Below are 27,971 nucleotides of genomic sequence, written 5' to 3' on the forward strand. Positions count from 1 at the left end.
GTAAAATCATAAGTGATTAAGAAATACTCAGAACTGAGAATGGTTCTCAGTTTGGAAAGTTTGTGGACTTGGTAGTTGGCATAGAAATTGGAACTTCACTGTGCCATTCTGCCAGTCTTCACAATTTGGAGGTTACTTGTTTGTGTCTGTATGTATGTGTACATTCTCTCTCTCTATATGTGTGTGTCTAAGTTCTGTTTGGTTTTGTTAACGTATTGTGTAGGCCAATCACTTAGGGCAATGAATTTCACAAGTTACCTCTTTAATAGTAATACTTTAATAGTAATTCCTTTCCCAAAGCTTCAAATGTTCTTTCTTTTTGACAAGAGATCTTATCTTTATAATCTGATTCTCTTTTATTCTTTATAATTCCTAGTGCTCGTGTAACGTCCTTTCACTCACCAGTTAAGTCTTGTCTTTAAGTTATATATTCATTTACTGGCTTAGCTAATAATTTAGTATTAAGCCTAAGTCTCCTTTTCAAAAGTTATGGGAAATTGATTTCTAAAATGGATTTAATGTTACTCTCCAGAATGGATTCAAGAGTGTTTTCCTTTCTTCCTCAAAGAGCTAGCTGACATGTCCTTTTCAGGTTCTTTTTATATTTCTAAGCAAAGATGTGATGAGAAAGGAAATGTTTTCATTAACTGTTTGTATAACAAGTTCCATTTCTCAGGTATAATATAAGTACCTCTTCTCAAAACTAAGACGTAGGCAAATGTCTGATTTTTTTTGATGAAAAGCATCCATTAAAAGTTCTTATTTGGAAAAAAAGATATGCTTTTTTTTTTTAAGTTGGCTTTTGAAGAAAACAGGGCTTTATGAGAATATTCTGTTGTGTACTAACTTGTCACAAGCACAGGATATTAGGATATTAGTTTTGTAGAACTCTGTGACAGTTGCTAACTGTGTAGAATACAGACTCAAATTAATGCTGGTTTCCACCTCAGGGCAGGATGGGCAGTATCTGGATCATTTTAAGAGGGACTGTGAAAGTGAACATCAATACTAATTATTCACTTCCCCATCTAACCAGCCAGAAGGTATTGAGGAGAGCTGGGAGGAGGCTGGGGCAGTGCTGGCTGTGCAGGTGTTCAGGGTTTTAGTGTTCTGAGGAAGAAGTAGATCAACAGTGTATAAATATGACTTATTTCTAAGCTCCCATAATAATTTCCTTAGTAATGATGAAGATGAGATACTTCTGGATGTTAACATTTTTGTGAAGCACATAGACTAATACTACATTTTTAATATGATATTGCATGTAGGAACAGATCTAATTTTATTCAGCAACTGAATTGGCTTTCACTGCAGCTTTTCATGCATTATTAAAACTACCTGCTCAGTTATACCCACGGGAGCTTGATTTATTTCTTTTTTGAGAGGGGTTGCAGGTGTGGTGTTTTGTGTCTCTTACTGTTATCTTTGGTCTAGAATAACAGCTGTTGCTGTGAATAGAGGTGTGCTACTTGTTGCTCTATTTAGCTGTTAAGTTGGCTTCAGTCACATGAGTACAGAAGGCACAGACTTTCACTTTGAACAGCTCTTCGTTCCGAGCTGCTCACATCAGGCTGCTCAGCAGAAAGCGGGAGAAAATGTGTAATGATATGTCTGATGCTTACTTGCTTGAAAATATCCTCTAGTATTTTATGAAATGGGCCACCAGAAAAATAGGGTGCTTGACTACCATTACAGCAAATATCTCTAAAGTGGTAAAAATGCAGGTTGTTTGCTTTTCCTTTTTTTTTATTCTCCTATCCTCCTAAGTTATGTCCTTTGAAGTCAAGTGTTGTCAGTGCTAACAGCACAGAGAGAATTTTGGCTCACTAGCCCAGTTTTCATAAAGTCTCAAGCTTCATAAATTTGGAGCAGGGCGGGGGGGAGCTTGTGGGATTTTGTGGGTGGGAGGGGAACTGGGGAGGGGAATGTTTTTAAGTTATGCTATGTTTATTTATACTTCTCTGGGAAATTGGCCTTAGAGGAAATTGGGCTTTGCAGCTTGTCTTGTCTGTTTGTCAAAAGACTGAGAAGTTAAAAAAAGGTTAGCCATTTGACAGAAAGGTAAGGGAGTCACTGATGTTAATTCATGTAAATTTTCCTAGATTTCAGTGGCTTAGTAGACAAGAGAATTTCAGGATTTTGCCTTTACTGAGAGATGGTGCAGCTTGATTTGAGCAGTTTTATATTCTGTTGGTCTAGGATATAAAATGCAAAACAGATCAAATCAGACTTCTTTGGTTCCACTGCTCGTGGAAAAAAATACTCTGTGGGTTTTAAATATTTTCATTTGCTATTCTCAAAACTAAAATGTACAAAACTTTGTTGCTAACACCTTACATGTCCCAGATTTTCTGCTTTATAGCGAGAGCCTGGGACTTTCTTATCTAAAAAATTCCAATTATTCTGCCATTTACTTTACAACACTTGCAAATTTTATGTATTGAGTCTAGACTTCCTGGGTTTGTTTTCCTGGAAGACCACTGATGATTGTAGATCTTCACTGTATTTGTGGTTAGTTGCTTGGTGTCCATGCTTTTTAAAAGGGGAACATGAAGATATATCAGCTTTACTTTTAGTTCTCTGAAATAGTAATTACTCTGATATGTCAGTCTTTGCGTGAATCAAACCTACATCTCAGTTGCTGGAATGAAGGAATATTATGAAGAAAAACAGAGCATCAGGGTGACTTTTCCTTCATGGGAATATAATGTACACCTTGCAGATTTAGCTGATGCAGTTTGATACTGCCTCCCACTGTCTGCTCTGCCATCTGTCAGATGTGAGATGACAGGACAACACATGCTCCTTGGCCCTGCCAGTTAATAGGTAATTCACAGCTTTATTTTAAACTGGGAATGGAGGTGTTAATGAGAAGAAGTCAGAATGTGAAGAGGGAAATATGGCATTCTGTTGCTTTTCCCAGAATCCCACCAAAGATGCATGGAGTGCATTCTTCTGCAAAGAAGCATCTTTAAACTGAGACAGCTTAATCCTTCAGAGCTTACTAATAATCTTCAAATGATCAGCATGAAAGCTTTGATGCTATTTTAAAAAAAAAACAAACAAAACAGCCAACCAAGAAAAAAACCCCACCACCAAAAACCTCAATAAAAATGTGTGTATGACACATGTGGTTATTATCTGTGATAGAATTTGGACATTCATAAAGACTGAAATTGTAGCATAAAGAATAGGTTTTAAATGTGATGTTGGAGTAGACCTTGCATTCTGAATAGCCACATTATAAGTAAATGCAAATTTGTGTGGTTAATGTTTTTTTTCCTTAAATTGAGCTGTACTGGTTGAAAGCATAGGAACCTTTCAACTGATGCAAAATAATGTTTTATTTGCTTCATCCTCAAATAAGGCATTCAGTTCTGTGCAAGTGCCAATGGAGGGACCTTTTATTTTCTTTTTAGCTGGTCCTAGAGATACCCTGTACTGGCATGTTTGCTGAGCCAAATAGTGATTTTCTTGCAAAGGCTCTGTAAATGTTTCTGCTGCTCCTGGTGATGTAGCCTTCTGCATAGAATTTTCATTTTCTTCACAAATCAGCTTTTCTGCCCTGTTGTCTCTTACTTTGCCAGACTTGAAAGTCTTAGAGTACATTTCCACTCTAAATGCTTGCAAAAAGACACCTCCAATCTGTTACAGCAATAGAATATCAATAATAATGTGTAGGTTAACTCTTCCTAGTACTTGCAGTGTATATTTAAGATGGAGCCTATATATATACACCTTATGCTGAAGGTCCATGCAACCAACTGCAACTGATTTGATAAATCAGTTTTGTGCAGGATAGAGCTCTCTATTTGGTGTAGTCACCATTCTCATTGTGAGTGTTTACCAAAATTTATTTTTAAATATCGTAGTATTTTCATAAGTACAAAATGATCTGTGTATTTGAAAACAGAATTTACTTCAGTGTTGTAAGAAGAAATAGACTTGAAGAGAATTTCTTTATGAAGCCTAATATACTCAGTTGTTGCAAAGGGTCAGGACAGCCCACCCCTGTGGATTTATTTTGACAGGCTTCTCCGTCTTGGGCAGTGTGTTCAAGCTGCTGAGAGACTGAGGCATTAGTCTTAAAGAATCACTTTGAAGCAGAGGCTGTTTGAGACCATATACTAATTTGAATTGATTTTTTTTTTTTTTCTGTTCCATACAAAAGTAAGTTTAGACTACTCGGTACTGGATGGGTGATGAGTAAGCAACAAAATAGAACAAGGAAGTCTCTGTTGGGCACACTTGCATTGCTAAATAGATGACATTTTTCTACTCACTCAGCAATTTGGTTGTGTCATACCAATGACTGTGCCTTACTGAACACTCTGGATTGCAACTGGAATTGAGGAATTCATTTCTTTTCAGTACTGACAGCCTATACAGATAAAGGCTTTCTCAGGATTTCTTACTGCAGTGTGTAGAAAGCGAACACTTGCACAGTAACCCCCAACTTGCACACACAGTAAAGTTTTAAGTAACTCCTCAGGGTGTGAGAACAATCATTTGCAACACTAGCAAGTTGTTCCATTCTTATCCACAGTGAAGCCAGCTGGTTTTGCTAGCTGTCCTTCCAGGTGAAAATATAGAATATTGCAGACCTTTTAAAACCGTTGCACCATTCTAGGCAAGGTTACTCTTGAGAATGCTTGTTAAATTTATTCCTAAAAATTATGTAATATTTTTTTGTTCAGACAACAAATGCTTTTTACTTTGCATTTGTGTTTATATGCATTGTGTGGATTGATGCAAATGTGATTATTTGTGATTATGTATTTTTATCTAAAAACAAAAAAATCTAGCTGCATGCATTTAGTGATGGGGTGATTGGTCCTGTCAAAAACAGGACCTCTTAAAAAAGTTTTCATTTCATGTGACAGGGAATGGTTTTTTTTTTTCTTTATTAGGGACTCAGAAACTCTCCTCGTGTTTAAGGGGTTTGTGAAGGGTACTGCTTTGGTTTATCTGTAGTACAAATGTACATCTAGACAAGCACTGGGAAACACAAAAATATGTGTGTGTATCAACAACTTGAAAAGCAATTCTTATTTACAGTCTGCTCCATTTCCATCAGGATGCTGAATGTTTTTCAGGGAGTTGAGAATTCAGAAAAAAGTGAAAGGTGTAAGGATTAGGATGTGTGTTTCTCCCCCTTCAGTGCTCCTGTGACGTCAGGTATATGGACATGGTTTAAGAGAAATATCACTGGGGGGGGGGGTGGAATTTAGTTTTGAAATGTTTCAATGTGTGTACAGCCACTGTGTAAAATAAAACTAGTAATATTTCATAGAGAAGAATAGTTGTGAGTAATCTTTGGTTTGCATCTCTGCTTCTGACTTCTACTTTTGCCAGTTGCTGCAAGGCCTTATAAAGTGCGTATGTGTCGAAATGTTTGTATAAGCATTTTATATACATTTGCTTGGGCTTTTAAACCATGTTTTGTGTAGAGACATCAGAGCAATATCCCTCATAAAACACATCCTGACAGTAGCTTTGTGCTTTAAAGAGTACAGCATGGAAAAGCGTTCTTTTAAGTTAGAAGTCTTTAAAGAAGAATGAATGCTCCTCACTGTTTCAGATGCTGTGTTATATAGCTTGTATTTTTGCAAATGTTAATTAAAATAGTTCATGTAACGAATTCTGAATCAAAACCATCTTTGAAGTCTTTTTTTTAATCATTCACTTGTTTCAAAATTCTTTAAGACACATGTAATTTCAGTTTGCAGTTAATATGTTTCGAACATTACCACCATCTTCCAATCCAACGGGAGCAGAATTTGATCCAGAGGAAGATGAACCAACCTTAGAAGCTGCATGGCCTCATCTACAGGTATTTCATGGAGACTAACACATCACAATCTAACAGAATTCTGAGATTACAGAATTGATAAACAAAATTCAGATTTATAAACAAAATCATTGTTATTTATTCAAAATTGTTTAAATCATGTGTTTATCTCAAATACTTTACTATACAGTTTTCAAAATATGTTTATTGAATTTAAACTGATCATCTTTTTTAAAAAATACAGTTAAACTATAGGTTAAAGGCTCATGGTTTCTTGTGGTAGAGATGTAACTGCTGAGATTTTAAATGAGCTTCCATTTGTCACTATGAATGCTTTGATCTGGCTCTGACAGAGCTTGAGCTTTCAGAGGTACCGTGACAAACAGAGAAGAACAGAGAATTTTTAAAACATGTACTTCTGGGCATGATAAATATTAGATTACTGTATGTCATTTGAGTAAAATCTAGTGATGGAGCTCAGCAGAATTTCAGCAGTTTAAAGAACCTCTAGTTCTTGTAATTTGTCAGGAGAGCAAGAGCAAAGCTTTTACTGTGTGATGCATAGATAAATATAATTAAAAACATTATGCAGTTCTGAGCAACTACTTAGTAATTTTAGTAATGTGATACTTATAAAATGGTTTCTTGTTTAAAAGACTAATACCGATTTTTTTTGTTGGTTTTTTTTTCCAGCTTGTTTATGAATTTTTCTTAAGGTTTTTAGAATCTCCAGATTTTCAACCTAATATAGCTAAGAAATATATTGATCAGAAGTTTGTATTACAGGTGAGGTAAAAAAAAGAATTTTTAACTTGAAGCTCTAAATTATTTTTACAATACATTAGATTCAATTAAAGTGCATCTCTTTTCCCTCTTTGCAGCTTTTAGAGCTCTTCGACAGTGAAGATCCTCGTGAAAGAGATTTTCTTAAAACAACTCTTCACAGAATATATGGGAAATTTTTAGGCCTAAGAGCTTACATCCGGAAACAAATTAATAATATATTTTATAGGTATGTCAGTATCATTGTACTATGGTGCATGTGATCAGGTATGCAGTTAAAACACTTAAGACACTGCTAGCAATTTTTAAGATTCTTAGTAAGTTTATACCCAATATTGCTACATCTAACAATAATTAATACCAGTCTGGGAGATTTAAATTAGAGTAGTCTTGCACATGGTATTAATTTGGCAGCTGAAATTTGAGTTAGTTTATGATTTATTTAGTGGGTGGTTTGGTATCTTGTGTGAGGCTTTCTTTTCATATTGGCTAGTAGTATTTGTATTACAGCAGTGCCTTAATAGGGTGTAGTTCTTCATAAGGCAGAAATTGAGCTGAAATCGAATTACTGAGAGATCTGTAATTTGCTTGAAGGAACATATTTATTGCCTTTTCTTTCCTCAGAATTGAGATGTAATGTTTTGTTCTCATGAAATATTGGTTTAACTGCCATAGAATGAACTGTAGAATTATCCCTGAGACAAAAAAAAATGAAGATAAAAAATTAATCCACCGTAATATCAAAGATCTTTAGAAATGCGTTTTTACTGCTGTTATGTCCAGGGTGAATGCAAGATTATGGTGCCTGTTTTAATTTTTTTTATTTTTATATGCTTCTTTTCTCCAAATAACTATGTTGTGTATCAGTTTTACACTCCTTCCATCACACTTCCCTTATTCTCTACAACTTCATCCCAGAATGGATTTATGGTGGTGCCCCTTTAAGAAAACAGCAAAAGGCTGCCTCTTCCTGAATGGCACCCAGCAGTACCAGCTGTAGAGGGAGCTGATCTCCCCTGCTGATCTCTAAAGGTCACAGCTGAGCCTTTAGAAGAGATACAGAGGAGCTACTTTAAAATAATTAGTGAGCCTGCATGGGCTTGCAGACAACTGCTCTTGACAGGACGTGTGAAGAGTCAGTACATCCCAAGGAGAAAATACAGGTGTATCTTTAAGATGTAAATTTCCCCCACAAACCTTTTATTTAATTAATTCCAAAATGTATAATTTGGTTAAATAGCTGGACCAGATGGTAAAACAGCATCACAGTGCATTATAGTGAGTGTATTGTAGTGAAATAAATAAATAAATAGTGGTTTTATTTGCCACTTCTTGCACTTTCAGAGATAATGGAAGCAAAGTCTTTAAACAGAGATAGTTCTGGTACAAAGCTTTTGAAAGACTCAAAAATGACCTGGTCATCATTTCAACTTTGTAGTAGTTTGTATAAAAAATGTTTTCAATCTGATATGTATATGGAAGATTATATAATTTGCACAACTACCAAATTGTAGGAGGAAAAAAAAAAAAAAACAACAAAAACCAAACAACAAATCAAGAGAAAAACTCACTTAATTGTATAATATTTCAGAGCCAGAAGCTTAAAAATTTTGCATCCAAGTATAAACTGGTGTACTTGGATAGGAGCACTAGGGAGGAAAGTTGTTCTGTCTTGAGTTAGTACATTGTGCATGAAAAGCACTTAAAGTATGCATAGAATTTTTCGAAATATTTCCCTTTATTATACTTTTACCTGCAAGACATCAGTTTATTCCTATACTTACCTAAGAAATGTGTGGTCTTTATTTGTCTCTTAGTCACTGACTGCAATTGCATGAATTCTGTCCCAACAGTGCTTTAATCTTATTTTTTTTCCGAAATAAAATACTTTTTTTTTGAAGTTATTAAACCTTTATGTTCCTATTTATTCAGTTCAAAGCTTTTTGTATCATTGTCTTTAGTTTTGCTTGGAATTGTTGTCCTGAATTGCATGGGAAGGATCTTTAAGGATTAAAAATAGTCACTTCAAATATTCTGGATCTGTTAATATGTCAGCCTATGACAAATTTTTAAATTAAAAAATGCTTTCAAATTAGTGGAATTATTTTCTCCTGAGTATAAATTTTTATAACGCTTTGCAAATTACCTGAAGGTGTACACAGAACTTTCTCACTAAATTTAAACTCGGATGATTGGGAAGAAGGGTGGGAAGGTGACAGTGCTCTGTCAAAAGAAAATTCAGGAAAATTTTGCTTCCTCTGTGTATTACAGAGCTTTTTGTATCCACAGAGATCTGTAATGCCAAAGAGCTTTTTAGATCCAGAAGTAGTAACTGAACACCTCACGTTGTGCTTGCATTTGCTATAGAAGGTTGAATCTTGGCATTTAATTATTCCAGATGCTCGTGTTATTTTAATATTTAAAACATTGTTTGCTGTGTTTAGTTTTGCATTATTAAAATGGCATAAAATACAAGTTTTGGGAAAAGCTCAAGTATGTCCTGCTTTGTTAAATGTGGGGGAAAAGAGCAAGCAAGTGTCAAGGTTGAAAGCATCTTGGTGTGCTCATGATATCTGTTTCCACAAAGTTTCTTTTCCACTGTGTGTGTCTGTTTTCTTTTTATTGAGTGACTAGAACATGGGAAGTCAAAGCTACTTGTAATGTTAGATGGGGATCTTGGTGTTATTGTATCTCTCTCCAGTAAAACTTTTCATTTATTTAGGTTTATTTATGAAACAGAACATCACAATGGCATAGCAGAATTACTGGAAATACTGGGAAGGTAAGTTGTAGGTTTTGTTTAATTAAACTCACTTGGTTTTAAGACTTCAAAAATCAAGTTGGGGATTATATATTGATCTGAGAAGATGGCTTTGTTTCATATATAAAAGCTGTAACAGAGTAATTTTTGAGTAAGATTGTAAAAACAGAAAAAACTTGAACCTTGTGACAATGTTTTGGAATGTGACAATTTTTTAACTCTTATTTTTTAGATCTTATTTTCTGCTTAGGTTCCTTTTAATATTAGTTGTAAAGCAACTACAAATAAAATGTAGTGAGTTGAAATTTATTAAAAATTCTTCAACATCACTGAATACATAGTGGATAAAAAAAGGAAGCAAAGGTTATGAAACTTAAGAAACCTCTTTTTGTTAACCCAAATATTTTTCAACTTAAAGCTGATGGCCTCATCAGTGTCAGAAAACCCATGGCCTAGTGGGTTTTCTGTTAACTGGTTTCTGTAATCCATGTGCAGGCTTTTGGCATTTTTTTTATACATTAATACACCTTAAAAGCTTAGTTAGGTTCACTTTATGGTATTTCCATATCTTTGCACATAAAGGTAACAGGTCATCAAGAGCAGAGTGTTTGGTGTTGTCTGGTCAGGCTTTGTGAACCTCCAAGGGCAGAGACCCCACAGTTTTTCTAGGCAATGGTTTCCCTTGTTTGACCCCACTCACAATAAAAAGGTTTTTTTCTTATGTTTGAATGAAATATCCTGTGTTTCAATTTGTACCCATTGCCTCTTTCACTGGGTACCACTGGGAAGAGTCTGACTCTTCACACCATCTCTTCATGTATTTGTACACATGGGTGAGATCCCCCTCAGCCTTCTCCTCAGGCTAGACAGCTTCTTCAGCTTTTCTGTGTATGTCAGATGCTCCAGTCCCTTCATTGCCCTTTAGTGGACTCCCTCCAGTATGTCCATTCCTTTTGTCCTGGGCAGCCCAGAGCTGGACTCAGCACTGCAGATGTCTCACCAGGGCTGAGCAGAGGTGAAGGACCACCTCCCTCAGCTTACTGGCAATGCTGTTCCTAATGCAGCCCTGAATGGTGTTGAAATTGGAAAGCTGTTTGAAAATTTTCTAAGTCTGTATGTCTCCCCAGAGTAGTTCTTTAATTTTGAATGAAATGTTCAATGATTAAAGGACTTATATATCCATCATTACTTATAATCAAGTCATACTCATCAAGACACACTGAAAACTCTGGAAAGCTACTCGAATATGGAGCTAAATCTTCAAAACTGTTACTTAAGTCACCAGCTTTTTCATTCTTGATTTTGTTAGGTTAGCTTCAAGTGTTATGATTTTAAAAGTTAAGTTATTGGTTTGGATTTTTCCTGTTATTCTTCCAAATCTAAATTTCTAGTAACTAAGTAAGGCTTCTGAGCTGTAACTGTTCTGTGTTGGTTATTCTTCCAGTCCATAAAGGAGTTTCACACAGCGTGTTGTTGACATAGAGCTTCTTAGGAGTAACAGTTTTTAGTTGGTTTTCTGGGGTTTGACTTGGCAGAAGCAGAGAATTAAATTTTATGCTGAAGTACATTCTTTTCCTTTGCTGAGTGCTATATAATACTGAACAAATGAACACTTCCAGTGGGAACTACTAATGTGGTTATGTTTTTTCTGATAATCATCTTTCAAGAGGAATGTAGAATTCTTTCGCACTTAATCAAGGCCAAACTTGGCCTAAATTCTGCTCCTCTCTGTAGTTAACAATCCTTAAAATACCTTGGAGAAACTTTTTTTTTTTAAATTGATTTTAATTTCTCAAGTATGTGGAATTTGTGGCAAGAACACCATAGAAATGTTGATATTGAAATGGATTTTTGATGTTATGCACTGAGAGACTTCAGAAGTAACCTTATATCCTCTAAATAGCTGTGCAGTCATTACAAGTGAAAATTACTTTAAGCATGTACAGCAAGAGTGAGCAAGTGTTGTTTAATAAACTTTAATTCTGGGATACCATCTGATTTCTGAGATTGACATATATGTAACTTTGAATTTTTTAATATATTGGTTTTTTAAGAAAAGTTTTGCTGGTTCCTTCAGCCTGGGTGCTTTCTCTCCTTATTGCTGAAGAGTAAAGCCTTGGAATTAATAAAATAGGATTTAAAATAGTAAAGGAACAATAGGATTCTAGATGTTTAACTGATATTAACGTTAGCAAAGTGAGTGGACACAAAACAGTGTTCCAGTGCTGTAGTTTTAGGTAAAGGTGCCATTGACCCAGTATTGAGCAATATCTGCACTCACCTGTAGCTGGAATGTCATGTTTGGTTGTATGCTAGGGCCTTGCAGAAATAGTAATAGTTAAGTAGAAGTCATGTTTTGACTTGGACTTCTGTCCTGGATCACCTCTTCCACATCCAGTCTCTGTTTCACTCGTTAATACCGTGAAGAAGATGGGAGAAACTTGTATTCAAAGCTTTGAGAATAGTGAGTAGTTCACAGTGAAGGGTGGAGTCTGAAGTGAAGGTACAGTTATGTGCTGCTTGGAAGAAGAATTTGAGACCTGTGAAAGACTTGGTTTAGGGATGGGCAGAGATTGATTAGACTATTCTAGTAATTTGTAAACTTTGGAAAAAAGTGCTAAACCCAAGAATTTTGGTATATCCTGCACAGTAGTGCAGACTTTGTGTAATTACTGATCTTTATTTTTAAACTTCTTTCCCTGGCAGCATAATTAATGGATTTGCCTTACCATTAAAAGAAGAGCACAAAATATTCCTATTGAAGGTTTTGTTACCATTGCACAAAGTGAAATCACTCAGTGTCTACCATCCACAGGTAAGTTTTTTTTGGTGCTTTTCACGCTACTGTTTTGTTCAGCTTGTCTGGAGAGGCTGCGGGACTCGAGCCACTCTGGTGTGGGTCCTGTTCTGGGCTCCAGCACTTCCCTCTTAACTGGCCTTGGGAATTTATTTATCATATATACCTATAGTGCTTCACATGTTGATAGACAAATTAAAAAGAATACATGTGTGTATATAATAAATACATTTTTTAAAAGCACTGTAGTGTTTATAGATTAAACACATGTAGTAGCTGGTTAATGTTAAAGTTCTTGATATTGTCTGTAATGTTTAGACATAAAAAATTGCAGAAAAGCACAGTTTTAATTAGTGCCATATATAAACATTTTATTCTAAACTACATGAAGCAATTCAGCTGAATTCAGTTTCTTACAAGTGTTGATGTTCTGAAAGGAATTGGGACTTTACTAGGACATCATTATTTAATTCAATAGATCTTTTTAGAAGTACACAGAAAAAAGGGGCGTCTGAGTCGTATCATGCTTTTAAACCAACTGTATCTTTTCTATGATGAGTTTAGTTCCATTCAGTATTTCTAGAGGAGTGGGAAATCCATACAGTGTGAGAGAAAATACAGTATTATTGTGATATGCTGAAATTTTCCCCGTGATTGTTACATAACTTTGGGGTTTTTAACTTGAAAGTTCAATATTTTCTTTGTAGTTTGAGTACTCCCAAGTTTTAAATACCCTTTCTTCAAATGAGTATGCAATTTGTATAACTACAATTCTCTAGCAATTAGAGATGCTTATAAGCATTTGCTTTGGATCTTGCCTTCTGGGCAGGTCCCTGTTGAAGGAGTAGGCTAGAGAGGCTCCCATTTTAAAAGATTTTTTTTTTTCTTTTTTTTCTAATGCCATGGACATAACCTGTTAGGGTGTGTACACTGAGACCTTTCTTAAAATCTCAACTAGTGCAGACATCTGTGCCAGCTTTTCTACTGACCTGAGGTGTGTTGTTCTTTATCTGTTCCCCTTAAACCAGAAATTCTCCAAAACCTTCAACTGATTTGCATTGCTTTTTAGTATCAGTAAAAACAAGATAGTGACAATAAGGATGCCTCTCTTACATGTCCTACTGAATGAAATGGGAAAGTACTTCAAGTGAGTTTAGTGTGTGAAACACCAGATTAAACCCACAAAAATTCACATTGAAACAGTGGCAGATACTCGGAAGGGTTTGCTGCCAAATCCAAATATACAGGGAGAAAGTTAATTTCCATGTTAAATTCAAATTTACTTTAGAATAGCAAAGAAAAGTAGCTGTAATAATCTTTGCACATCCCTCAGATTACCTAGGGACATTCTGGGTAGCAGTCATCAAAAACAGGAAAGGAAATGGGTCATTAGCTGAACTTCCATAACTAGAGAGACTTAAAAGATGATTAAACAGTTTGTGAGGCATGCAGTGCCCACTTAGTTTGGGACTATCAGCCCATGGAGCGAAAGGGATGTAATAATTCACTATCGAGGCACAGGTTGACAGTTTCATTCTCAGAATTGAAGTTGGTAAATACTGTAAATCAGTCTCAGCTTACATCAGCCTTTACATTGATATGCATAGTTATCATTAGTTGTCATATATAAAAAAGTCGTCAGATTTACAACTGTTCAATGCACTGTTATCTAACTTGGGTTACGAAATACAAAATACTTACTAAATCAGCATGGGACGCCAAAATGTTAGCGGGCGGAAAGCACTCGAGAGGATAAGATTGTGATTTTAAAATCCTGTGTTTGAAAAGATGGAATGTGATGAAATGCCAAGTGCTAGGTCTAAAAAGAAAACATCGAGTCATGTGTGTCTATATTATAACACAGAAAAAGGTGAGGACAGAATTGGGAAGGTTGGGGAAGATAGGTAAAAAGTGTATTTACCCTTCTGTTTAAGTTGTCTGCCAAATAATTTTTTTTTTAAATTACAGAAGAAACTTCTGTTTTTATTTGAAGTATTCAGAAGTATTCTTGACTTATGCTAATGATTTCAAAATGTGTATTAATAAACTCTTTTTCTTTTACTGTAGCTGGCGTACTGTGTAGTTCAGTTTTTAGAAAAGGACAGCACACTTACAGAACCAGTAAGTTCATCTTGCTATTATTACATATTTTGAGCTATTAATATCCCTTCCATTTCTAAACTGTTTAAGATGGTTTGGGGAACAAAGTATTGATATGTAATTGTTTATATTATAGTCAAATATTTAATCATTTTGATCTCTCAAATTCAGTTTTTCCAACAGAATGTCCATAATGAATTCAAACATTAATAGCACATCTCTTACAAACAGACCAGAGTTTGTTCTGCTTATTTTGTTCTGGCTGACCGGATATGAGATGGTGGATCCAGAAGCAGTTTAGTCAGAAATTAGCTTGGCTGAACTGTGCTCTGTTGAGAGACAGATGTTATGATGGAACACGTATTTCTGGCACACAGAGCTACCTGCTGATGCAAGGCTTTTGAGTCAGATCGTGTTCATGGCTACCAGCTTTGGACCATAGACAAAATCGAACTTTGGACTGGCTGCATGTAATTGTGTGGATGAATAATTTTAACTGCCCTTGATAGTATAGTGGTTTGCCTCCTTACACTCAATATCAAGGAGGTAAAAACTAATCTGTTTAATCAGTAGATCATTAAAAAAATTACTACTGACAAAAGTGCACCTTACTAGATTATGACTGTTTCCATTGTAAAATGGAAACTGGATTTCTTGAAATAAATGAAATATGCAGCTGAGCAAGAGTTCTCTTCTAGTTGAAACTTTTAATATTTATTAAGATATCAAATCCCAGACATTCTGTCATTTGTACTATACGAGCTCTTGAATTCTTAGCTTTCTTCCAGACATGAGCTGGGATGTTGCATATTTCCTAGCAGAAATCTGAACTCCTATGCATCCAAGTCTGTTTCCTTTTTTTGATCTCAAATTAGTACATGATTACAACATTCTTTAAAAACTTAGCACTTGCATCCTCGAAGTACTAAAGCGAATTACTAAGTTCCCCTTCAAAGATTCTGGACATTTCAAATGTAAATGCTTTGCTTCCCCTTGCGGTTGTCACATGAGATTTTTTAAAGTCTTATTTTTAAAAATCTTTATAAATGGCCCAAGGCTTCATTGAGGACATAGTGTCTGCTTTTGTGATTAAATAATATATGCATGAAAGATGCACTGATTTCTTAAAGTTGTCTTGTCAGTGGTGGTATTAAATATTGCTTGTAAGTTTTATATTTAAAAATCATAGAATCTTATATATTTTGAGTGTTCATGGTGTGCTGGGTAGGCAAGCTGTGTAAATTTATTAATCATGAAGAAAGTTAAGACTGTGATTATACTAAAATAGTCAAATAAAACTCAATATTTAAGAGCAACATGCCTAGAGTATTTGCTCACCTGTCAATTTAGGTATTTTTAGTAAATATTTTCTTAAAATATAATGATAGAAAATTAATTTTCTGAGCTTTGGAGTGCACCTCCAAGAAGGTAGAGATAGAGATTTAAAGCTGCTGTCACTTAATGGCAGATAATTTTCCCCATAGTATAGTAGCAAATTTTCTGCTGTTACGTGGGACAAGAAATTGTGAGTTTTGTGTTCTGCTTAAAATATCAGAGTCATTAATGAGATACAATTCAATGTGAAGTAAAGTCAAATTATCATGAAATTATGTTCTCTTTGTCTCTACAGGTTGTAATGGCACTGCTGAAATACTGGCCAAAGACTCACAGTCCAAAAGAAGTCATGTTTTTAAATGAACTAGAAGAAATTTTAGATGTTATTGAACCATCTGAATTTGTAAAAGTTATGGAGCCTCTCTTCAGACAGCTAGCCAAATGTGTGTCCAGTCCACACTTTCAGGTCTGTACTTACTGAATGTACAGTAATGTGAGGATTTTTGTAAAGCAGAGTTGTAATGTGGTATTATTCACCATAATGAATTTATTTATTGCAAAGAAGTCTTCAATTCTGTGTCAAGTTTTAGGGATCCAAACATTAGCTTTACTTTTCAAGAGTGCAGTATGTGCATTTGTGTTGGGTGATTCAATTCAGTGTTACACTTAACATAAAAAAACTTCAAAGCTCAATGTTTTCAGAAGTACCCGAACACTTTCAGTACATAACGTTTGCATTTCATAGCTTGTAATGGAATTCTACAAATACTCATTCTTTTGGGAAGTATTTCTTTGCTTGAATTTCAGAATTCATAGGTTATAGTTTGAATCACTTCTCTATCAAGGAAAAAGCAATTTTTCCTTCTCTTTCCATCAGCTCTATGACTCCCATTTACGCTAAAAAAATCCAAATCTGAGTTACAACTTTCCTTAACTTTCCCTTGTATTTGCCAAATGTCTTAGTTATTTGCTCTATAAGAGATTAAAGAAGTGTTCCTTTTTTCATGTCGTCTTAGGTGGCAGAGCGAGCATTATACTACTGGAATAATGAATATATTATGAGTTTAATTAGTGATAATGCAGCAAAGATTTTGCCCATCATGTTTCCATCCCTGTACCGGAATTCAAAGACGCATTGGAATAAGTAAGAAACACTTGTACAAATTTCTACTATTTCACTTATGTTTAGTCCTAGGCTTGAGAGTTGAGATCTGTGAGTTGCTAGTTTAAGAATGTGTTGAGCTGTTTGTTCTATGACATTAAAGTTGCTGGATTAAGAGACTACTGTTGTCAATTTTTAGGAAATATTAAGAATTAAGGAAGAAGTTTTTCCTTTTTTCATTGAACAAGAAACAGTGTTTTAGTGCATCTAATTCATAATGCTCTTCTATAAATGTGAAACATATTTGGCATTCACCTGTAGCTCAGATACTTCTAAAGGCTAACTTTGATTTCTGATTTGTGTTTTTCTGCATTCTAGTGAAATATCTTGTAAATCAGATCATTTTTTCCTTTTCTTTTCTTTTTGTTTACTGTTGGGATTTTTTTCCTTCTTTCTCCATTGACTAGTTTCACTTTTTTCGCTCACAATAACGTAGTACTTGCACATGAAAACAGTCCTGGTCAGCTCCCTTCTGCAGCTGTTCCATTGTAAAATGCCTCTTTGTTTGAGTTATTGTGCAACTGCTGGGATGGTGACAGTATCCCAGTCTGGTTCTGGCCATGATTTGAGGACTGCTGGTGGGCTGGCCAAGAATGAGTAATCAATCTGCCACTAAACACTGGGAAAGAAATGAAAGCTGAAGTGATGTTAAAGTGATTGCTTACTGTTGCTGGGTACAAGCACTGATAAATAATGTACTCATTAATAAAATTCCGATTCAGTGATGCAATTGTACACAGTAAACGTGGATTGCTATTGGTTGTTTTTTTCTGGCCTTCAAGGTCGTGCATTCATTTTAGTCTGAACAGAAGTCATGCCACCCAGTACAGCTGCACTCTTACTTGTTGCATGATACAAAGTAATTGTTTAACTGATTGCTTTTTGAGCAGCAGTGCATCACAGACCAGAGCTGTAAACTACTCTGTAAAAGTGCTTCGTAAGGCAGATTGGTTTTGTGTAATTTTTTTGGTGTTTTCCACTTTACTTTTCTAACACCTTTCTAAAGAGTCATGGATAATTGTGTTGAAGTGGATGCTGTTGCTGTGTGGCAGTTTTCAAAATGAAAAAAATGGTGTCTTTTCTACACTCCTTTTAATCACTAATTCTTTTTTCTTGAATTTGTTGGTTGCCAGTAAGTCACAATCTTTAATGGCATCTTGCATTGTCTATAATAAATCTATTTTGATTAGTGTTAGCTACTAAATTTCAAAACTAGTCCTGTGTTGATACACATAGTATTAAAAGTTAAGTTCATACATCAAAGTGTAAGCGATGAGTAGTACTGTAGTGTAAGAAAATGCATTCGAACTTGGTAATTTTAGTTCTTGTGTTAGGCCTTTTGTGGGTTAACTGAAACTTCCATTAATTAACTTTGTTTCCACTTATTCTGAAATGATGTAATTTTCCAGTTATGTAGGGTATTGGCTACTGTTGACCAGAAAAAGTAGATTTCAAAGTTTAAAGTACTCTGAGTTTCAACCAGAAGTTTTACTTATAGGACAATACATGGCTTGATATACAATGCTCTGAAACTCTTCATGGAGATGAACCAAAAACTGTTCGATGACTGCACACAGCAATTTAAAGCAGAAAAACTGAAGTAAGTTTTTGTGTCAGTGTGTCTGTCTGTTCTTGAGTAATTTGTTCAGAGTTCTTTAGCTCTGAAAAACCACTGTGTCATTAGTGGGAAGTTGCCCATTTGATTCCATTACAGCAGTCTCAAAGTTGACTTGGTGAAACTTCTCGTTATATGTGAACTGTAAATCTTTTTAACAATAGGGTGCCTCATGTAGGCTTAGACCTAATACTGCTGGGGTCACCATCTTCCTAAAAACGAAGTTTTTGAGAGGGACACTGCGAATCATGGAGCCCAGTGTAGCAGATCTGTTAAACAGTTCAGTTCATATCCTGTGTTTATTTTAGCATGCTTTATTTACCTGGTGTTATTTTCTTTCATGTTGTCACTCTGTCCCAAAATACTTTTCCAGTGTTTTTCAGCATTGCATTGTGTGTGAGCATATCTTCATGTTCTTATAAAAGTTACCTGAAATCAAGTTGTTACTGTATTGTAGTACAGGGGTCAGACTTTATCTGACAGAAGAATCCTGCTCAAGTGAGATTGAGAAGTCAAAAGTGTTAGTGATTTGGGTCTCATTTTAGGAACTGGGAGCATAGTGAGAAAATGGGTCCTGAAAATACCTGAATTTAAATTTTATTTTTAATTTCAAAGTAAACAGGGATTCTTTCAAGTAATGGATTAAATTGTACACCTATTTTAAACTGATATATTGGAAGTGGGACAGATTTTCAATGTAGATTGATTTGTCCAAGTTTTGAAGTTCCTTATTACATCTCAAGTAGAAATGAGCTTGTAGTGTAGCAAATTTTTAAAGTGTGTGTTTATAGATGACAAAATTGTGGGCATTGGCTCTTAAAAAAAAGTCTGTAATTATCTTTTCCCACATAGCAAATAAGTGGAATGCCTTTTAAATGAAAAATCACTCTTTTCTTCTCTGTTTTTTGGGTGGTATTTTGAATGTGAACTAAAGCAAGGAGAGTGCTGAGTGACATGGTAGCAAAACAAAACAGAAAAAATCTCCTACCACACAAGAACTTAAAAAGGGGATAGTTAAAGACTTCTTCCCTCCCAGCTTGAATTAACTTGAGAGCTGGAGGCAAATTGTGTATGTGCTTGGATACAGCTGCTCTTCCTCTTTTGTTCTCTTAACATTTGGATCAACTGCTCTATGAATTGAAGGCTGAGAGCATTTTTAGCCCTCTTAGTTCAAAGTAGTTTTTAATTCTACTAGCTTTCAAAGGCAGATGATCACTGTGATCTCTGCAATAAGATGTTTATTTGTAAGAAGGAAAGGAAAAAAAATCCTAGATTTTACCATTTCAAATTGCATTAGGCATAAGGAAACAAACCTTTGCTACTTTAATAAAAAAAAAAAAAAAGGCTTCTGACTCATCCCTCTTGGCTTGCAACTCCCTAGAATGAGCATGGTTTTGTTGGGTACTTCTCTGTTAGAGTTCAATTCAAAATGTCCCTGGGCCTTTTCCTTTAAACTATTACCTGAAGCTGTTGGGCTGACAGTAAAAATGCCTGCCCATTTTTGCAGGCAGTTAGTGACTTCTTATCTTTCAATATAGAATTCAAGTATTATAAAGTTAAAACACAAACATGCTTTCGACATAGATCAAGACTTCTTTCTGTTTTAACTCTTTTAACGATGTACACTTATTAAAGATAAACTGCTATCAGCCAGTTTGTTGCTTTCCTGAGAACCTATGAGATTTTTCCCTTTTAATGTTGATTTGAGGTCATGGGCTGTTGATATATGATGCAAATTACCCTGTCAACAGCGATGTTTTGGGCAGTAGACTAAAACAGGCATAGCTGAAGTAATTTATCCTGTTGAATTCTTTTACTTCTACATGATTTTTTTTTTTTCCAGAGAGAAGCTAAAATTGAAGGAACGGGAAGAAGCATGGGTTAAAATAGAAAATCTAGCCAAATCAAATCCCCAGGTATTTAGAAAAGATTAACATGCTCATGTTTAAATACTTCAGTTTGGTTAAATATCAGTGGGGGAAACAGGTCTGACTGATCATGGAAATAAAGCAATTTCACTAATTGTATCATGAAAGATATACAATAAAAGTACTTTTAAAATTTGTAACCTTTCTCTTGTGCAAGTAATTTTTTTTTTTTTTAAAAAAAGGTTTCTTAGAAGTATGATATGAAGTACTTTTTCCTTTTCTTATAATAGGACATATACCGTATTGCGGTTTGAAAAGTTATTGTGCAAAACTTTGGAAAAATATAGAGATGCCATAATTGGTTTCTCTTGAAAAGCTGTTTTGCAAACAATATATTACAAAAGAGATCTTTCTGCAAACTGTGAGTTATGACTGGTCAGTTTTCCTTTGTGTCAAATGGATTAAAGTAATATTGTACGTCCTTGTCTGCTGCATTTGTTCTCATACCTGCACTGGGCCGGTCTGCTGGGGAACCTGCACCTCAGGTTCTTCCTGAAGGAAAACATCCTGTCAGGCATTCCTTGATGTAAATCAAATTCTGGTAAACAAAGGTCCTTTAGACTATTCATTCTATTTTGAAATTATGGGAGAAGGGAATGGTTTGGCCTGGGTTCCCCACCCCCTTAATTTGCTTGAAGAATGCTGCCAGTTTTCCTTTATCTCAGTCATACTGCTATGAATAAAAAGACCCCAAACATTTAAATTACTTTACAGACAGAATTTTACTATACTGCAGCAAGAAACTTACTGTACTGTGTATTTCCAACACAATCTAGCTGAGTTTAAAATGGTGAAAGAGAGAGAAACTGTACTCTGTAAACAGAAGTGGGACACTTTCTGATCTCAGTGCTATTTTAAAACAGAAACCGTAAGGTAATCTTTTTGTCTAAGAAGGAGGAAATTCATAAATATTTTTTTCTTCTTGTGGCATTTCTCAGGGAACAATTACTAAACTGCTTAAATAAAATCTGTCAAAATTTTAAAGAAAGTCAGTTGACAACAGATATATTAAATTAATCAAAAAGGGCTGTTCATATGAAAGCAGTAATTGACTTTGACAAAGCATTTATCTAATGAGATAAGCCATACAAAAGCTTGATATACATGGTCATTTGCTATCACAAACAATGAACTGTTGCATGTTTGATTAATAAGGGGGATTGAGTTGTAGTAATAACAAAAAAAATTTCTACAGTGCATATTTCCTTTTCTTACCAAGTAACTTTTTGTAAATGTATATTTTCTGAAACTTGTTAACACAACGTTATACAGTATGTTCTGCATAGTATACTTGAAGAGAGCTAATAATTAGAAACAATTAATTAATTTTAATATTGAGTGCTCCACTGAATTGACATAAGGATATAAACACTTTCAGCACTCTAGATAATGGCTTTTAGGAGTCTCTTTTTTTCCTGGAATTTCTTTTAACTTTTTAGTTTGTCTAATGACTGACAATTCTTGTTCTTCAGAGCTACTCCTGACTCTGCATGACACAAGAATACATTTTAAGGTTTTAGAATAGTTAAAATCATTAAATCCATGCATTAAGTTGTTGGTACACTCAGATACCAAAGTATTTTTGAGGAAAAATTGATGAAAAATCTGCACACATAAATGAATTTTGAATTCAAGATCATATACACCTCATCGGAATTAAAATATAAAATATTGAGATTACTGGACTGTAAGAGTTTTTACAAGATTTTTTTTTTAAATTCTCAAAAGACTTTTATGACTTTTACTTTCTGAAACAGAAAAGTTTAATATTTTGTTTTGAAATTATATTAAATGTATATTAACTATATTTGATCTTTTGACAGTGTATTGTCTCTTTCAACACAGAATTGCACCCAAAAGTAAAATTGTTGTGTTTGGGTTGCTACATGGTTCACAAATCACTAGACAGCGTATAAATAAGGTTTCACATAACTAATTTCCAAAGTAGGCACACTGGCAAAATCTGAGTATTTTAAAATTCAGTCTCAGATAATCAAACCATGGGGGTTTTTATGCTCACTGTGTTTTTCAGCAGGATGTTTCTGCCAAACGAAAATATTGGAGTTCCATTCTAAAATTTATTACTTGTGCCTGGAAGCATAAGATATCGAAGCTAATCTCATATAACTAGTCATATAATTCAAATGCTCAAATGCACTCTGAGTATTTAGGTGTTACTACTAAGAATGATTATTTTAACACTTTGCATTTTATTAGTACCCGACATATAGTGACACGAGTTTGCTGAACAGTCCTGTTGCAATGGAAACAGATGGGCCTTTAATTGAAGATTTGCAGACGCTGAAAAAGACAGTGAAAGAAGAGGCTTGTCAGGTAAAGCCTTGTGAAGATAGCAAAGTGCTCGAATTTATTCATTGATTTTTTTAAGTGACTTAATCGCAGACATAACCTTCTGTTGTGTTTTCAGCCTTGTAACCATTTATCCTGGAGTAATACACTTCATCAGAGCTGCTACTTTCAAGTGATACTGTAGCAACCAGGAATACAGTGTTATGTTTCTAATCTAGTGAATCTACGTAATAGTTTCTTTTGACATTTCTTCTGCGGAAACTTTGGGGTTTTTTTCTCTTAGGAATAGCTTTTTGCACTATGATGGGAACAATAATTATGTTTTGAGGATAGCTAGAACTGTAGCTAAAATCTAACACATCATGTTCTAGTCTCCTCTCTATAAACAGCTTTGTTTTTCCATAAGAAAAACTTGTCATTAGAATCTCACTATATTTCATACATTTTTTTATTTGTTGTTCAGAGCCTTCTTAGTGGCTAAAGCTCCTGTGTTTGGAAAAGATATGTCAAGTGTGCTTTTGTCTTGCCCACTCATGGGTCTTCTTCCTCAGTCCACCATCTGTCAGGTTCTGTTACCAACTACAGAGCAAGGACTCTCAAGGACATTTCCATCCTTTTTGTCTTTAGCTAATGCTCAGTAATCTTCAGGTATTTTTAATTTATTCAGTCAAGTGGAACACGAATACCAAGATTCAAACTAGATATTTCAACTTGGAGCTCATGGAAAATGGAGAGGTGACAGGAAGTATTGCAGTATCACTAAGATTTCTGGTAGAAATATGTACTATATAGTACTATGAATATGTCTAAGTCCAGCAAAGTTTAAGACCAGAGAAATGGAGCTGGAAAGAAGAGTTGAGATTGGAGATAAAGTCTGTTAATTTGAACCAATGTATCCAATAAGACATTTAATAAAAATAAGCATGTGGTCAGCCTTACCTCTTGCATTGCTTTCTTAAAATTCCAGTTCATTATCCTGCAAGATTATATTTTATTTATTATTTATACTATAGCATTTTGAATGAAGGCCTAAATTAAAAGAAATGCTGAAATGCCTCTAAGACATGCTCAATGATTGTTTTTTAAACACTTCTATATGCTGTGGATTCCAGCGCATTACATGTAAATCTTGGTGGCTGAATTATATATCTATCCAAGGCAATGAATGAGGTAACATTCTCCTGAATGGAAATGCTCATTAGAGGTAGTCAGTGAGGAGCACTGGGCTTATTAAAGTTTCTAAACCTCTGCCTTGCTTCAGACCTTGGGTAGCTTAGCCAGGCCCATGTGATGGGGAGAGGGACCTCCTTTCACACGCTCCAGAGCCTGGTACCAGTGCTAGTGGAGAAAGGTACAAACAAAATTATTTTACCTTTCCTTGCTCAGAAAGTGTACAAGGAGTGAGTGAGATGATTAAAAGGTTATAAGCCAGTTATTCAAAGGCGAAGATCCTGTCCTGGTGAAGATAACAGAATGTTTTCAAACAGTAATCCTTACTATTAGGAAAAACTTCTAGAAAGCTGTGAGAAGTATAAGTTTGCAAGAAGATGCATAAGTTTGGGTCACCAGAATTGATATAAGGATTAGAGTATTGCAGAAAGCAAGCTAGGTAGCATTCCTGCATCAGTCTCTGAGAGGACACTTGACAGACCATTGGATGTCCCTTGCTAAGTACCATCAAAAATTAATGTTAAAAGGAGCTACTACAGCTGTCAGGTAAAAAGGCAAGTCAAAAGGACAGCTTAGTTTGTTTATTAAATTAAACTTCAGAAGTGAGAAACTATGTTAAAATCTATAGAATTGCAGTGAAAGTCAGGTTTATGCCAGAGGTCAGCAATGTGGCAGAATTTCCTTGCTGAAGAGGTGATGGACTGACTGGGAAAGTAGATCAGGAATTTTTTTCTGTACCAGACTATGTGAGCATTTTTAGTGAATACTGTTTGCCACAATGAAATTTGACCACTGTGACTTACTAACTTTTTGAAAATGCTAGTAAATCAATGGCTAAGTAAAAGCCAGTCAGGTTTTTTGTAAGGACTTCTTTATAGAAGAACATGAATAAACAGGCAGATTAGGGTAGGTGAGAGAGACATGGGAACTACATAAAGGCACCATTACATAGTTTAAAGATACCTTGATAGGAATACTGTGGTTTTGAAGAGCATTGGTAAAATTGGTAAAGTGGTAGTAATGTTGTGATTGTTAATAGCTTAGAATTTCTAAGTTGTTTCTAATTTTTCCTCTGAGCAAAAAAGTGGTTTTAATACTTGAAACTGCATAGCTGGTAGGGTAAAGAGAAGAAAGTATAAACTTCTTCCCATATGTTTTTTGTTTCTTTTCCCATAAGTCAACATACTTATGTGCAATAAATATTCTTAAGTAATTGTTTAGTAATTAATAAGTTTGGCCAACTTTGTTCTATTTTCATTTCAGGCACAGAAAGATCAGAAAAAAGATCGTCCTCTTGTGCGACGCAAGTCAGAACTGCCTCAGGATATCTATACCATGAAAGCCTTGGAATCACATTGCAGAGCTGATGAATTAATATCACATGATGGGCATTAAACTATTACAGTGAAATATTATTTTGGAGGAAAAGTTTTTTTTCTGGACTCAGTTCTACAGTAGAACTTACTTTTTTGTGCCATACCAATCAGTTACACAAAGTCAAAGCTTTCTTCAACCCAGTTCTGTAGGCAATAACTTTAATAGAGTATGCAGCTCAAGATTAGTAGTTCAAACAATGGTAAATTACCCAGTTCCATTTGCAGAATATTGGGTTGACTATAATCAAGTGGACACAATTTCCTGGAGGTGTTGTCATAGTACCAACTGGCTGATAACCTGCAGTTTTTGTAGTCGTATTTGAGAAAAACATTCTATAAACTCTTTCCGTCTAAATAAGTGAATGACCAATAGTTGGTACTAATGATAAATGTGTTTTTCAAAAGTAAACTTATTTCAAATATAAGTATTAAACTTTTTCTAGGATTTCTCACCTTTACAGTTGTTTCCACATTATTGCTGTCCTGTAATATACCAGCAGTTTTGAAAATACACAATTATTCTTTCGTAGTATAAAACATGGCTTACAAACTGGTAACATTCATGACAATCCTCAGTCATCATTCCTTTCTAAGAATTCTGTAAATTCATTTCTCTTTTACTTAGGATAAAGATATATATATATCTATATATACCACATCCTAATACTTTATGTAGATTTAAAGCCATATCTTCCAGTCTTTAGTGTATAATATGGCACCAGTATTCCAGGTATGAACTGGTAGAAGATTTTTTTTCCTAAAATGAAAATTTGTTTACTATGACTGGGAATAGACTGAATATGAAATTTCATTTTAAGTTTTTTCAAGTCAATAAAATAACTCTTTCGCTGTTTTCTCCCTTATCTGAGCTTTTAATACTCAGCATTTTTCTTGGGCTCTAGGAGTTCAATATTCTGTGGCAGATATTATGTGTGATTTCAGTTGCATCAGTTTTTATCTGAAAGGTGAACATAACCTCTCAGGTAACACAAGATCATAAGCTTATTATTTTAAAAAAAAAAAAAAAGGAGAACAGACTCTTGAATTCCATTCTGCTTCTTTCTAAATGAGTCTAAGAGCTGAGGAGATAGTGACCATAATTTTACCGTGAAAATATTTTTTGTTGTTGTTGTAAAGAGCACATGTGCTGCAATTACACCTCACAAGTGAACTGAAAATGCATCTGAGTTGCTGATGATCTTCAAATGCTGCTATATATTCCACAAGATTACTTGCATGTAATGAGCTTTTTGTTGTAGATGGTAAAGCACGGGAGGAAAATCTCTTTAAAAATATAGTGCTTTGTCTTCAATATTTGATTTCTCTCAGGGTGGCCAGTATTTTGACTTACTTATCCTGCTTAAAAGCTGTTTGAAATGTGTTCTGCTATTCTGAATGGGTGATTAGTTTCTTTTGTCTCTGGCAGTAACATGATATAACTTAATGTTTAATGTCTTGATGCATAAAGAGATAAAAAACGTGGCTTCTTTAAAAACAGTTTTGTTCTACTTTTTAAGGAAGTATAACATCTCCTGCATCCATAAAAAAGAATTGCTCAAAGCAGACATTCATAGTAACCTTGTGCAGATGTAGTGCCTGCTGTTTGTTGGTTGCATTTAACATTCAATTTCCAATATTTGTTACGTTGTCTATTGGAAGAAAATTGTGAGTGATAAATATTGGCTTACAACAACTAAATTACAAGACCAACCCAATCTTTTAAGTGGAATGTCCACTGTGTCTGAAAACATTTCCTGTAAAACTTGAAAAGAATATGCTTTACCATTAGGATAAACTATATGAAAGCAGTTTAAAGATGCCTTCTCCTTTTGAGGGAAAAAGGGTGCTTTTTTAATTGTGTAAAGCAACGTCTACGTATTTTGATATACCATTGTTTGAACTTCCATCTTTAGCTGGTAGATTATCAGTTACCTTTGATTTTGGGTGTTCAGTATGTTTGTGCAAGAGGTCGCTGAAAGGAATTATTCCTATGTTACCCAAGGGGGGTATAAAAAAAGCTGTATATCAATGTTTGATTGATTGTGTGATGCTCAACGTATAGGGACATCTTTCACTGTCTAGATTTTATTTTTGTTCTTTATTGAAGATAAACACTCACCAAAAAGGGAAGTATTGTGGTATTTTTTAGGGCTTGAAGGTCTCTATAAAGACATATTTGAAGTTTTGGGCCACTAAACATTTGCTTAGGCAATATTCCAAAATCTATCACCACTAATTGTTTAGCATGTTTCTTATCAATATTTATATACTTCTTATAATCCTGTACTAAACAATTCTAAAACTAATACATCCAAAATAAAAAGAAAAATTGACGTAGAATTTTGGTGACTGTTGTTCTTCATAAAGTTCTGTCTGACACCTTCCCCCCATTTTCCAAAATTACACCTGTACATCAGGAATGTCAAAAGTAATATTACAAGTGTCTTTTTAGTGTGGCTTTAGTATGGCTTCATTTTAATATTGTACATACATTGTACCTTGTTTTATGGTAATAAGTAATAAAAATGTAGACTTCATATTTTGTACAGAATCGTCCTATGTACAGAATAAAAAGTTCCTAGAAACAGCAAAAATAGGTAAGTGGCACAATTATTTTTCATTAGACAATATCTGTAACATTATGCATTAGTGGAATGTTAAGTTCAAATGTACCTACATATTTTTTAACATTTTGTAATTCGATTTTTTGTTCTGGCATTGTTTCTGAAGAACTTCATACACCTGCCATTTAATATGCTTTTATCTAATTTTAAAACTTAAAAAAAAAAAAAAGGGTGTATTATATGGACAAATAAAGAACATGTGAATTTTACTTGCTCATC

At 34.6% G+C, this 27,971-nt stretch overlaps 1 protein-coding gene across 2 annotated transcripts in view; it reads left to right on the forward strand.

Moving 5' to 3' along the window:
* The window catches only part of PPP2R5C (protein phosphatase 2 regulatory subunit B'gamma), a 79,182-nt gene extending 51,221 nt beyond the window's left edge, over positions 1–27,961 (forward strand). For both annotated transcript variants that reach the window (XM_032690455.1, XM_032690456.1), the window contains 12 exons: positions 5,723–5,833; positions 6,485–6,577; positions 6,673–6,803; positions 9,297–9,356; positions 12,042–12,150; positions 14,200–14,253; positions 15,863–16,033; positions 16,584–16,711; positions 18,228–18,329; positions 20,188–20,260; positions 22,490–22,606; positions 25,016–27,961. In XM_032690455.1, the coding sequence (XP_032546346.1) occupies positions 5,723–5,833; positions 6,485–6,577; positions 6,673–6,803; positions 9,297–9,356; positions 12,042–12,150; positions 14,200–14,253; positions 15,863–16,033; positions 16,584–16,711; positions 18,228–18,329; positions 20,188–20,260; positions 22,490–22,606; positions 25,016–25,147 (1,281 nt within the window). In that variant the 3' untranslated portion in view covers positions 25,148–27,961. The remainder of the gene's footprint in view (positions 1–5,722; positions 5,834–6,484; positions 6,578–6,672; positions 6,804–9,296; positions 9,357–12,041; positions 12,151–14,199; positions 14,254–15,862; positions 16,034–16,583; positions 16,712–18,227; positions 18,330–20,187; positions 20,261–22,489; positions 22,607–25,015) is intronic.
* The last annotated feature ends 10 nt before the right edge of the window (positions 27,962–27,971 follow it).

Source organism: Chiroxiphia lanceolata, chromosome 6 (assembly GCF_009829145.1).
Source record: "Chiroxiphia lanceolata isolate bChiLan1 chromosome 6, bChiLan1.pri, whole genome shotgun sequence".
Lineage (NCBI taxonomy): Eukaryota > Metazoa > Chordata > Aves > Passeriformes > Pipridae > Chiroxiphia > Chiroxiphia lanceolata.